Raw genomic sequence first — 12023 nt, forward strand, 5'->3', positions numbered from 1 at the left:
CGTCTCCTTATCGAAATCCTAGTCGACAAGACAAGAGGTTTAAGAAAGGCCATCCAAGTGTCGAGTGCTTCAGATTCATGCTTAGGAGAAGATATTGGAAATGCTCTTTTGAACCACTCGGGTCCACAACTTCAACTAACAAATATGGAAATGGTGGGAACAAATGTAGCACATTCGGTATACATGAAGAAGTAGTTTTTGAAATCTCTCTCGTTCAAAGGCCCACAATCATCTGTAATAAGTAGAACAAGCCTAGTGCCTTCGACCTATCTATTTTCGACTTATCCCATTAGGCCAGCTAGGATGGTGGCTTGCAGAGTGGATTCAAAAGTGGCATTGAGCTAAAGTTGCAAAGTCCACATAGGATCTAGAATTAGAAACTTTTGCCCAGATATAGGTGCTCTAAGGAAGAAAGAGTCAAACCCTAAAGTTTTATAAAGGGGTCCTAAGGAAATTATTTTCTTTTTTCGCTCTTGAAAAGTAGAGAGATCCTTTTTAAATTGGACACTTGACACACTGAAGAGTGAAAGGTTTTTAATTTAAATTTGTTATTGGGATTTAAGTTTGTGGCCCAACAATGGCCTAGGAAGTTGGAATGTTATGATGGCCGTTTTGTACGCGCTTCTTGAAGGATAGTTTGGAAAAGTTAGCCATGATGACAATGACGAGTGGAAGCTATTAAGAATAGTGTCAAAAGGTTACTAAAATCGTTGTTTTTCTTCCACGTTACAAACATGATCGAAAGTGACATTTCTTAGGGCCATCTGTTAGCCTGTGATTTTCGACACTAGAGTAAACTCACTAGGCATGATTTGGAAGAATCTAAAAAAAAAAATCCACTATATTAAAATCATTCTCTCTTCATATAAGTTTTGATCCTCGTGTAAATTTTACAGTCGAACGGTGATTTTGACATACTAACGTAGCGATTTTGAACCACTTGTCAAGTCTCGGGACATAGTACAAACTTTCTATCCCTTTATACATTTTAAAGTTACACTTAGTTTTTGACGCAAAGGTCTTCAACAAAAGCGGTTATAGGTTGTACATTCGTTTTTTAACACTTAACACTAGTTCAAAAGTAATTTAGAGACCAAGACATGTTGAAACACGCCAGAGGTTGGGAATACGCGTATTAGGGTACACGTCAAACGTTGGAGAAGTAGTTGTTGTTGACGGTTACCAATATATATTAGTATATAAACAGAATTTTTGTATAGAATTAGAGGTCCACAATTCTTATAAAAAATTCCTACAAAACCCAAAGTACCCAAGTTATAATGAGAAACAAGTTTGAGAGAAACATGTATGACTCTGACTCTGTGCACCATTTCATGTGTCCTCTAATCAAAGGAATGTAATTTTATCTTTCCTGTTATTGTTTTTGATTTGTTTAATTTATTTAAACATTTTTATGTCATTTTCGAATAAAACTTTTATTATTCTTCTTCCACTTTTCAATCATCAAAACTTAATCAATCACATAGTTTCTCAAGACTAGCAATTTTTTTGCATAATATTTTTTTGAATTTTTTCGAATTTAACCCTATAAGCAAACGAAAAGTTCTAGTTTGATTTACTAAAAATACTAATAAACAGATAGATCATAATGAGTGTATAAAAAATTAAAATGCATGAATTGATACCTAAAATTAATAAAGTAAACGATAGTCTAAATAATATTAATTAATACCTTCTTTTATTTCATAGCCATCATCTTAGATTACAAAGTCATACAAATAAAATACAACTATTTGAATTAGATGAGAAAATAAAAATCAAACGATTGGGTGCCAACACAAACACAAAAGCTAAGTGACAACACAATTGTTGCAGTGAAATGGGCTACTCTCTTGGAAAATGATCCTGTATACAAATTTAAGACGGTATAAACTCTTTGAGAAGTGACAAGCAACACTCTATTTTCAATACTCTTTTAAACACTTACTTTTTTATTAGTTGAAAGATGTATGGTCCTTCACTTTAGAAATAGGTCACACATAAATTAATAGGATTCATACATATTTCAACCAATACAAAAATGAATGTTTGAGAACATGTTGAAAAAAAAGTGTTCTTAAGGTTCCTCAAACTCTTTTGGATATCCACATCTACACCAATTTCTGATACACTTTGATATTTGAAAGGGTGGACACTTATTTAAAAGACAATCTGAATCACTAGAACATCGACTATAGAACGCTGTAAGAAGAAAAGATGATCAAGTAACGTAAATTATATTAGTTAAAATATTGTGTGTAAACTAAATAAAAAAAAATTAAAATGGATAAAAATGACTTACATTCAACGTTTGTTGCAGCAAAAAGTAGAGAAGATATGAGAATAGTGATATAAATAAACTTCACAATTTTAGCCATATTTCTTCCTTTTGTAACAAATGATTTCTCATTTTATAAACTATAGAGTTTGTCCTTAGTTACACTAATAAAATAATTTCTAACTCTTGCAGAATTGTAAAAGACACTTGTAAAAATTATTATTAAATATCACTTCATTAAATTATAATTATTATTTAATATTACTTATGTATATTTATGTATTGTGTTTGTCTCTATGACATTTAATAAAAAAGGAAAAATTAAAAACTTATCAATCATAAAAATTCTTTGAATAATTATAGTAAAAAAAATACCTCTCTAAATTTTTTTTCCAGACTCTCTCTCTTTCATTTTAGTTGTAAAGTAAATATGGATTTTTTTTTTTATATATTTTACTATAGAGTTCATTTTTCTAAAATAAAGGAAAAAACTCATTTACTTCCTAAAAGCTGCTAACACCTCAATTTCCAATAATCAATTTTATGTCTCATACAATATCCATTTGAGGCGTCTTGGTCATTCCAACACTAGCATTGTGTCCATCTATTACTTCTTTATATAAAACATGTTTTTTTTTATCCCATTCGATAAATTAAAATCTTGGACCAATAATAATAATAAAGAATTATATTTTCATACAAAAATTTTTGAAGGAAATAATTTTGATTTTCAAACCTAAAAGAATGTCACACATGAAGATATAATTTTGTTTTTCAAACCTAAAAGAATGTCACACTCTTGTAAAAGAATTATATTTTCATCAAAATATTCAATTGTTATTTATTAAGTTGTTTTTATTTTTTAAAAATTTATCCCAAATACATGCTTAATATTCACACACATTTCAGACCAATTTCAATTATATAGAGAATTATGGTGCTCCATTAGAATGGATGATTCAAATCCTGAATTCTTACCTATCGAAACAAATTTAAAGTTGGAGAAGCATAGAGAGGAAGACAAAGTCGATGTAACTTTGTTCAAGAAAATTACTGGATCTCTAAGATATGTGTGCAACAGTCGACCTGATATAGATTTCGAAGTCGAATTAGTGAGCGGATACATGAGTGAACCAAGAGTGTCACACATGAAGGCAACAAGAAGAATTCTAAGATACCTAAAAGGATCTATAGACTAGGAAATTCTATTAGGACGAGACTCTGAAGGCGAAGAAGTTACAGTTATTTTCTTTTCAGATGAAGATTGGTATGGAGATAAAGAAGATCGAAGAAGCACAACTGGATATTTCTTTCAAGTATTTGGTGCCCCAATTTCATGGTGTTTGAAGAAACAACTTGTGGTGGCATTATTATTGTGTAAAGCTGAATATATAGCAGGATCCTATGCTGCATGTCAAGCAATTTGGATCAGATTAGAACTTGAAGAAATGAAGTTCAAAGTGAAGAAACCTCGTGTGTTGCAAATCGACAACAAGTCAGCCATAAATCTGGCGAATAATCCAATTCTGTATGGAAGGAGTAAGCATATTGAAGCTAGATTTCACTTCCTGAGAGAAAAGGTAAATCGAGGTGAACTTGAAGTTAGGCATTGCTCAAGTGAAGCACAGTTAACCGATATTTTCACTAAAGGATTGAAGATCGACATATTCCTAAATTTGAGAAAGAAATTAGGAATAGTTCAGATTGACTATTTTTAGAGTTGTTCGACAACTTGGATTATATCAAATATTATTGGGATTTTTTGAGATATTATTTGGATTGATATTATTAATATAATATTAAATATAATCTAATCTAATAATATCAAATATAAACCAAGTTGTGTAAGCCCAAGCCTAATTAGGTTGTATATAAATAGTCATAGTTTGTATCATTATTTGTACAATTCAATAATATACTCCTTATTTCCTTTATTCTCTTTATTCTCTCCTCACTAAAAGTGCCTCACGCACTAACAAAATAGTATCACGAACCTTTGGTTGGAGAATGAGACCAACTTAGTATCGAAATGCCCAAGAAGGGGTGTCCTATTGCAAGGTGTCAACGGCAGTACAAGTGTTATAGGGATTATTGTAGACTCACACTTGGGGGGGAGGGTTAAAATATAATAATGCAAGTGTGAGTAAGTGAGTAAATGGTCCCACATTGAATATGAATGTGGTGACTTGAGCATTTATAAGTGGGAGAACCCACTCACCTACCACCTTAAAGTTTTAGGTGGATACGTGGTGTGCCTCCCACAAAGGTGCCTAATCCTCAACTTTGTATCAATGTTCCCTAGTAAAAAACTTCCCCTAACAAGATTGATGATGGATAATGGAATTTTTATTTAGTAAATACTGTCAACCTAATAAATATTCAACATATTACGTTAGTTTAAATGACCGTCACAATTTACTTTTGTTGTGGCGGTGTTTAGAAACCGTCATTTTATAAATGCCAAATTTTTACTTTTTCTTGTGATGCATGAAATGTCAAATAAATAATTTGGGAAACTGTTTAATAAATTATAAAAATAAGAAAGTCATAAAAATAACAAAGGCAAAATATCATTTTTGGTCTCGTATGTTAACCTAGGGGTTTATTTTGGTCTCTTAACTTCAAAAAGTTTCATATTGGTCCCTTAACTCTTCAAAAAGTGTCATTTTAGTCCTTTTTGACATATTAGCGATGGATTTAGCGACCGACTTTTGAGTTTTTCTGCCGCTAATATGACAAAAAGGACTAAAATAACACATTTTGAAGAATTAATGGACCAATTTGAAACTTTTTGAAGTTAATGGACCAAAATGAACCCCGAAATTAACTTATGGGACTAAAAAGAGTATTTTGCCAATAACAAAATTACTATTTTGACACCAATTTCTCCACTTACATCATATTTTACTATTCACGAATATAATGAACAATGAAATATTATAATAGTAAATAATTTTAAGAAAAAGATATATAATTTTTTCATTTTTTATTTTTAGATTAACGAATTTTTATATAAAATTGTGTGACTAACCAACTTCATAATTTCATTTACCAATATTTTACATTTCATTAATCAACTATATTTTACTACTAACACTACTAGAAATACTCGTATTACCTGCGGAATTTCCTGCGGAAATTATTCCGCAGGTATACCTGCGGATTTTCCTGGGACTTTATTAAATAAAATAAATTTCCTGCAGATTCAGCGTTGGCCGCAAATTCCGCAGGAATACCTGCGGATTTTACTGCGGAAAATATATTTTAAACAAAATATCTAACAAAAATATAAAATCCGCAGGTAATTTCGCAGGAAACTTTCCTGCGGATCTTCCTGCGATTATCAACTTTTATTAACACCAAACTGTAATACAAAATGCGCAGGTAATTCCGCAGGAAAGTTTCCTGCAAATTTACCTGCGGATTTGACATTTCATTATTTAAATTTATAAAAAAATTTAGTCATTATATTTTCTATTTTATTAATTATATTTATGGTGTTTTTATATTTAGTTTAATTTTAATTTTTAATCTTAATTTTTTCAATGTTATTAATTATTTTTATAATGTATTTTAGTTAATGTTTAATAAAATAAATAAATGATATGCAAATTTTAAATTATAATGCATTTTTGTTAAAAAAACAATTATTAAAAAAAGAAAGAAAGAGAAAGCTTGTCCGCCACATTCCTTCAATTTCTCATAAAAAAGTTTTCTTTGATTTTTTCAATTGATTTTTTTAATTAATGATTTTAAATATTAATAAAAAAACAAATAAAAACAAATAAAAGGAAAGAATAATTCACTAAACAATGAAATAGCAACACACATGGCAAAACACTTAAAAACAAATAAAACACTTGAAAATGAGAACACGTGAAGATTTATTCAGTTTCTCTCTCTCAGTCTCTTCTCAAATGCGCTACCTTTCTCACATGTCTCTCTTTCTACTTCGACTAAAAAAACAACCATAGAAATCAAAGAAAAGAAAATGCTTCACTGAAAATGAAATTCCCACACAAAATCTCAACCTTTCCACACTGCAATCGTGAAACTTCAACCAGATTTAACCAAAACGTAACTACAATCATGAATCATTTAAATTCTTTTCGAACCCTAAACTTTCAGATCGAAAAAATCCACCGTGCCGGTTTCTCTCAGGCCACCGCGAGCTTCATCTCCTCCAAGGGTGAGTATTCTTTTTACCTAATCAAATAGTTTTACTCCTAATCTAACTTCAAAGTCTTGATACTTTTTTATGTGAAGTGTATTGCTGTTAAACTGTTTGATGAAATGCCTTATAGAAAAATTTATGACATGTATTTCTAAACTAGTGCATTTCTACATGTATGTTTCATACAGATTCGAATAGTGCATGTTAAAATCTCCCCAGGTGTTGGATTTGGTAATGAATCACTTAACTGGACCAATTCCTACAAAGATTGGAAATTTAACTCTACTTGTGAACATGTTGAAGAAATTCAATTATGCTAGTGTCACCTTAGTAAACTTTTTTAATAATTGTTTGTTAGTAACTTCACTGGCTTGTCCTTGTAAGTTGTTGTTGTTTTGTAATCGATTCTCAAATAACAGATGCTTGCTCGGCTGGTTTTGAACAACGTACATTATTCACTCAGCAGGTTCTGGCCAAGGCATTGAATCAGATGTTAGTAGCTTATAGATTCTACACTTGGAATGTTACCTATGGAGATATCTATCCTCTTAGAGTTAAACAACAGGTTATATTTATATTATTCTTCTAAGTTCTATTTTGTTTTTGTTCTTACTTTATTTTCCAATGAGATGTATTGAATGTTTGGTTGATGAAATGGTAGGGTATATTGATAAATGGACAGTTTCCAGGACCTCAGATTGAAGCTGTCACTAATGATAACTTGATTATCAATGTTTTCAATAGCTCGGATCAACCTTTTCTGTTTTCTTGGTTAGTTTCTTTTTCTGCTAAATTTCTTGTTTAGTTTTGTGTTTCAAGTATTAGCTTCAAAAACAATATCATAGTTTTACTTTTTCATAGTTTTGTAGTTACTTATTCTGATCTAAGAAATATAGATACCGACATTGACACCTCGACACCGGTATTAATTTGAAAAAAATAATGTAATTACTAGTGTCGCTGTCAGTGTCAGATATCAATCCTGGCACACAACACTAATACTGGCACACAGACTTATCTTTTTTTAGAGGTCTCGGTGTACGAAGTTAGTTTTGAATAGTACAATGCTCCTATTATTTGAGTGTTAGGCTAATATTAAGAGGATGTGATGAATCTTGATTAGGAATGGAGTAGAGCAGAGAAGAAATTCATGGCAAGATGGAGTATATGGAACAAACTGTCCAATTCCACCAGGAAAGAACTTCACTTATGTTCTTCAAGTAAAAGATTAGATTGGTAGCTTCTTTTACTTTCTCTCCCTTGAATTTCACAAGGCTGCAGGTGGTTATGGTGGCATCAAAATTAACAGCCGTCCTATGATTCCGGTACCGTTTCCTCCTCCGGCAAATGATTTCACCGTATTGACCGGAGATTGGTACAGCAGAAATCACACAGTAAGTAGCTTTGCACTTCCGAAACTAATGTTCGAGATCGTTTGAAGTTAATATAATAATCGAGTGATCTGAGCCGTCTTATCTCAAATTGGTGACTTTTCTTCTTTCAGGATCTTAAGGCCATTCTAGACAATGGAAGTGACCTTCCTTTTCCTGATGGACTTGTCATCAATGGTCATGGTTCTAATGCTTTCACATTCAATGTAGATCAAGGTACATTACTACAACTTTAGGCATTTTTTTTCTCGATGATTGATTCTAACGCAAGCGGTCCTTATAGCCTGTCAGATTAAGGATAGCTTCTTTTGTATCAACATCCACACCTCCAAAATATATTCTACTATTTGTTGGATTAACCTTGAGTCCAATTGAAGCTAGGAAAGTGTTAAGTGTCTGCTGCAACAACCCTTTAGATATTCTTGTTTCTGACAGCTAATTCCGGCTAGAAGTTAGTTGGGGAATGTTGGTTAGGAAGGTGTTAATTCTGAATGTTAATTCTGAAATTTCTGTTAAATTGTTGAAGCTTTTGATAATTGAGATATCTTCCAGGCTATAAATCATATTGAACTTACATTTAAAAAAACTAGTAAAATGAACTTACATGAGTCTTTTTACTAGGCAGTAATAGACTGATAGCATCCTACAAAGAAGATGAATAAATTAAATGATGACATTTGAATTCTACTTTTTACATAAACCCAAATACTTGTTTTGAAATGGTTGTTTGAAAGAACTCAGTTAATTTAACGGTGTACACTACTTGTTCATCATATTAACAAGATATTAACCTCCCAGGGTAACTACTATCTACATTTACTCATCATTATAGTATCATAGTACATATTTAAGTCATTATAATACTTTTTGTGTTGGATACATATCATGCATTTATCTATATATCAAACAAGTATCCAAAATAATAATAATTGTATATGGTTTGGGATGCGGGTTATTGCAGAATTCCATTAGAATATTTTCTTCATGCATACATCATACTCATAATTATTCCTCTAACAATACAGTCATGTGAATCACTCATAACAATACATAAAACTACCGTACACAAAGAGCTAGTACCTCACACTAACTGACACAGAACCAATCAATTGTATGCATCCTGAGTTTGTTCCAAGCGATGGCCACCGTACTCCTCTGCCGGAGAGTCCTCGAGTTCCTATGGAGTTTCTGTCAAGGCCATGGAGTACTTCAGCTCTTGAAGTCACAAAGGCTATTGCACTAGCTCATTCTCAACCACCTCTTTCATCATGCATGCCATCAAATGGTTCTATTCCTGAATAAAACAGTATCTACTCTATCTCTGAGGAGCTCTCAATTGTGTCTAAGAATCAGTTTTCCTTCGCTTCTTCTGCTACTTCACAGCTTGTCCTTGAACGCATTATGTCACACTCTGCTAGAGGTGTTCACTCTTTTACTAATACTATCAACAAACACATACATATCTCAACTATGAATATTGTCTTGATTCATGTTGTTTGTTATATATGTAACAGGAAGTGTCACCGTTAACATCAGGTAGATTATCTCATAGCAGTGATGGGGGGCTTTATACCTATGGAAACAGTGGTGAAAGGTAAGTCTGCATATCTTTTTGTTATTTGGTGTGCCTTGGAAAAAGAGTGCGAGCGTTTGTACTTTCTAGACTCTTAAATTCCTAAGTTAATAATTTAGACATTGGTCTATACTTCTTATCATGTATACATAGATTTTGATGTGAAAATATTTTAACCTCTCAAAGGTGACTTTGAGTTCATCATGGATGAAAGTAAAGTCGGTGATTGCATTTGGATTATTATAGAAAATACCTGCGGATTTACCTGCGGAAATTTCCTGCGGATTTACCTGCGGAAATTTCCTGCGGATTTATCTGCGGAAATTTCCTGCGGATTTACCTGCGGAATTTCCTGCGGAACTTCCTGCCAAAATTATTACCCACGAAGGTTTTAGCTGGGGACCTAAAGCCGCAGGAAAAACCGCAGGAAACGTGTTTCCTGTGGAAATTTAACTGAAATCCGCAGGAAAATGGAGTATTTCTAGTAGTGTAAAATTAATTTCAATATTTGGAGTTTATTAACCAACATTTTCATTTCATTAATCAACTTTATTTTACTATTAGTGTTATTTTTAATATATGGGCGCTTATTAACCAACTTCATAATTTCATTAACTAATATTTTACATTTCATTAATCAACATTGTTTTACTATTAAAAACTATTTTTAATATCTGAACATTTATTAACCCACTTTATAACTTTATTAATCAACATAATATATTTCATTAACCAACTTACTAAAAACTATTTTCAATATTTGAGCGTTTATTAACCAACTTCATTATTTTATTAATAAAATTTTTAAATTTTAGTAACCAACTTTTATTTACCACTAAAAATTACTATTTACTGATATTGTTCACTAGTACTATTATACTGTTCTCAGTAAGTAAACAGTAGCATAGTGTAAGTATTTAGTGTCATTTTTGATGTCAAGGTGCACTTTAAAAATAAAAAGGAAATAAAAACAAAAGCTAAGTGACATCACAAATGATATCATATGTCTTCCTCAGGTACACATCTACACCATCTATTGACACACTTTGCTATCCAAGGTCTCCAACACCTAAATGGAGGACAATCCGAATCACTATAACAACAAAGCGCTGTAAAAGTAAAAGAGGGCAAAATAATGTAAATTATATTAAATAAAACATTGTGTATAAACTAAATAAGAAAATTTGAAAAGGATATAAATGACTTACGTGGATATAAGAACGCTGTAAAAATAAAAGATGATAAAATAATGTAAATTATATTAGATAAAACATTGTGTATAAACTAAATAAGAAAATTTGAAGAGGATATAAATGACTTCCAAGTACCTTCAATGTTCATAGCAGCAAAAATCAGAGAAATTATGATAATCATGACATAAACAAACAATACAATTTTAGTCATATTTCTTCCTTTTCCATGTATGTAATAAATGGTTTAGTCACTTTATAAATTATAAAGTTGATCCTTCCTTACATCGATAAAAAACATTTGATAAAAAATATTATTAAATGTTAATTCAAAATATCATAACTATTATTAAAATATCCCTTATGTTTATTTATATATTTTGTTTGCCTCTTTATGACATTTAATCATGCATATGTGTAATATAGTATCATATATTTTGAGCAGGAAGTCACTATACACGTCAAAATTATGATGCATATGTGTTGTTTAAGAAAAGATTTTAGAGACTTTAAATATAACATAGAAAGAAAGTAAAGACTTTTTATTTTAAATAGCAAACAATTAATATATTTAAAAAGAAGAAAAGTAGATGATACTTCTAAGAGCATCAATAGTACACTAAAAAAATTAAAGTAAGCAAAACAAAACTTCAATTAAGGGGAGAGTCACAAAAATAACGTTGCAAAAAGGAAAACATAAACTCACCTTCAACCACTCCATTGAGAAGACCACAATTAAGAAATTAGACACCTCACTTTTGAAAGAATCGGTTGAAAGGATGTAAATAAAACAACCTAAAATAATAGAAGAGGTTAGTTGACTGCAAAGCTCACCCTTAAAAACAAATGCATCAAACTGGACGTAAAAAGAGGAGGGGGGCAGTTTGTCGGAATTATCTATATAAGCCATATCCTCCTTTATAAATAGATATACTTGGGAGTTACGAAAGCACTAGTAGTTCTAATAGTATGTGTGACAATGATAATTACTTCCTTTCCCTTATTCCTTCTCACACAACACGAAGCTACCAATGTCAATTAACTAATAAAAAAATTTCAAGGTTGAAGACTATGGCATGTAGGGGTGGATATCGGTTCGGGCCGGTTTGGGTTTGGGCCTAAAACCCCAATCCGGCCCAACTCTCGAGTAACATCTATGGGCCCAATTCCGACCAATTTAAGTCTTAGTTTTTTCGGTTTCGGGTTGAACCGAGTTCGGGTAACTGAACTGGTTTATTTCGGTTTGCAATAGTAATTGGATCAATATTTGTTTTAAAACTTTTTTAAAATTCTTATGTTTTTGTGACACTCAAATTTACAGCCCAATTACATTCCACTATGACTTTATTATAATTTAAAAGATGACAAAATAAAGTGATCTTTTATAAAAAAAATATATTTATCAACTACCTAACTA

The 12023-nt window shown here is 31.3% G+C and overlaps 1 protein-coding gene and 2 long non-coding RNA genes across 4 annotated transcripts; 1 reads left to right on the forward strand and 2 right to left on the reverse strand.

The window, feature by feature from the left end:
• Positions 1–1682: 1682 nt before the first annotated feature.
• Positions 1683–2403, reverse strand: LOC131630678 (uncharacterized). Its single transcript, XR_009292395.1, has 2 exons — positions 2303–2403; positions 1683–2202 (listed from the first exon to the last, which is right to left on the reverse strand). It is a non-coding gene; the product is annotated as an uncharacterized LOC131630678 (long non-coding RNA).
• Positions 2404–6143: 3740 nt separating this feature from the next.
• Positions 6144–9934, forward strand: LOC131630672 (L-ascorbate oxidase homolog). Of its 2 annotated transcripts, none has more exons than XR_009292390.1 (6): positions 6144–6467; positions 6919–7017; positions 7114–7223; positions 7576–7846; positions 7957–8059; positions 9358–9934. XR_009292390.1 is itself a non-coding variant. In XM_058901431.1 (6 exons), exons 1-4 carry the CDS (start codon positions 6284–6286, stop codon positions 7682–7684), a joined length of 549 nt encoding a protein of 182 aa, XP_058757414.1. In that variant the 5' UTR covers positions 6144–6283; the 3' UTR covers positions 7685–7846; positions 7957–8059; positions 9358–9934. The 2 variants fall into 2 exon arrangements, 1 of the variants encoding a protein (XP_058757414.1); XM_058901431.1 differs by having other exon boundaries at positions 6872–7017.
• LOC131630673 (uncharacterized) lies at positions 9665–11782 on the reverse strand. The gene is made up of 3 exons (XR_009292391.1): positions 10745–11782; positions 10625–10639; positions 9665–10525 (listed from the first exon to the last, which is right to left on the reverse strand). It is a non-coding gene; the product is annotated as an uncharacterized LOC131630673 (long non-coding RNA).
• Between the last annotated feature and the right edge of the window lie 241 nt (positions 11783–12023).

The sequence above is a fragment of the Vicia villosa genome, unplaced genomic scaffold (genome assembly GCF_029867415.1).
Source record: "Vicia villosa cultivar HV-30 ecotype Madison, WI unplaced genomic scaffold, Vvil1.0 ctg.000715F_1_1, whole genome shotgun sequence".
NCBI classification, from domain to species: domain Eukaryota; kingdom Viridiplantae; phylum Streptophyta; class Magnoliopsida; order Fabales; family Fabaceae; genus Vicia; species Vicia villosa.

What these genes read in the sequence shown, in the direction of transcription:
- LOC131630672 (XM_058901431.1), top strand. Translation starts at nt 6,284, where the DNA reads ATGAAATTCCCACACAAAATCTCAACCTTTCCACACTGCAATCGTGAA. An exon ending in GAGCTTCATCTCCTCCAAGG is followed by an intron (nt 6,468 to 6,871) that starts GTGAGTATTCTT and finishes CTCAAATAACAG; the next exon opens with ATGCTTGCTCGGCTGGTTTT. An exon ending in CTCTTAGAGTTAAACAACAG is followed by an intron (nt 7,018 to 7,113) that starts GTTATATTTATA and finishes ATGAAATGGTAG; the next exon opens with GGTATATTGATAAATGGACA.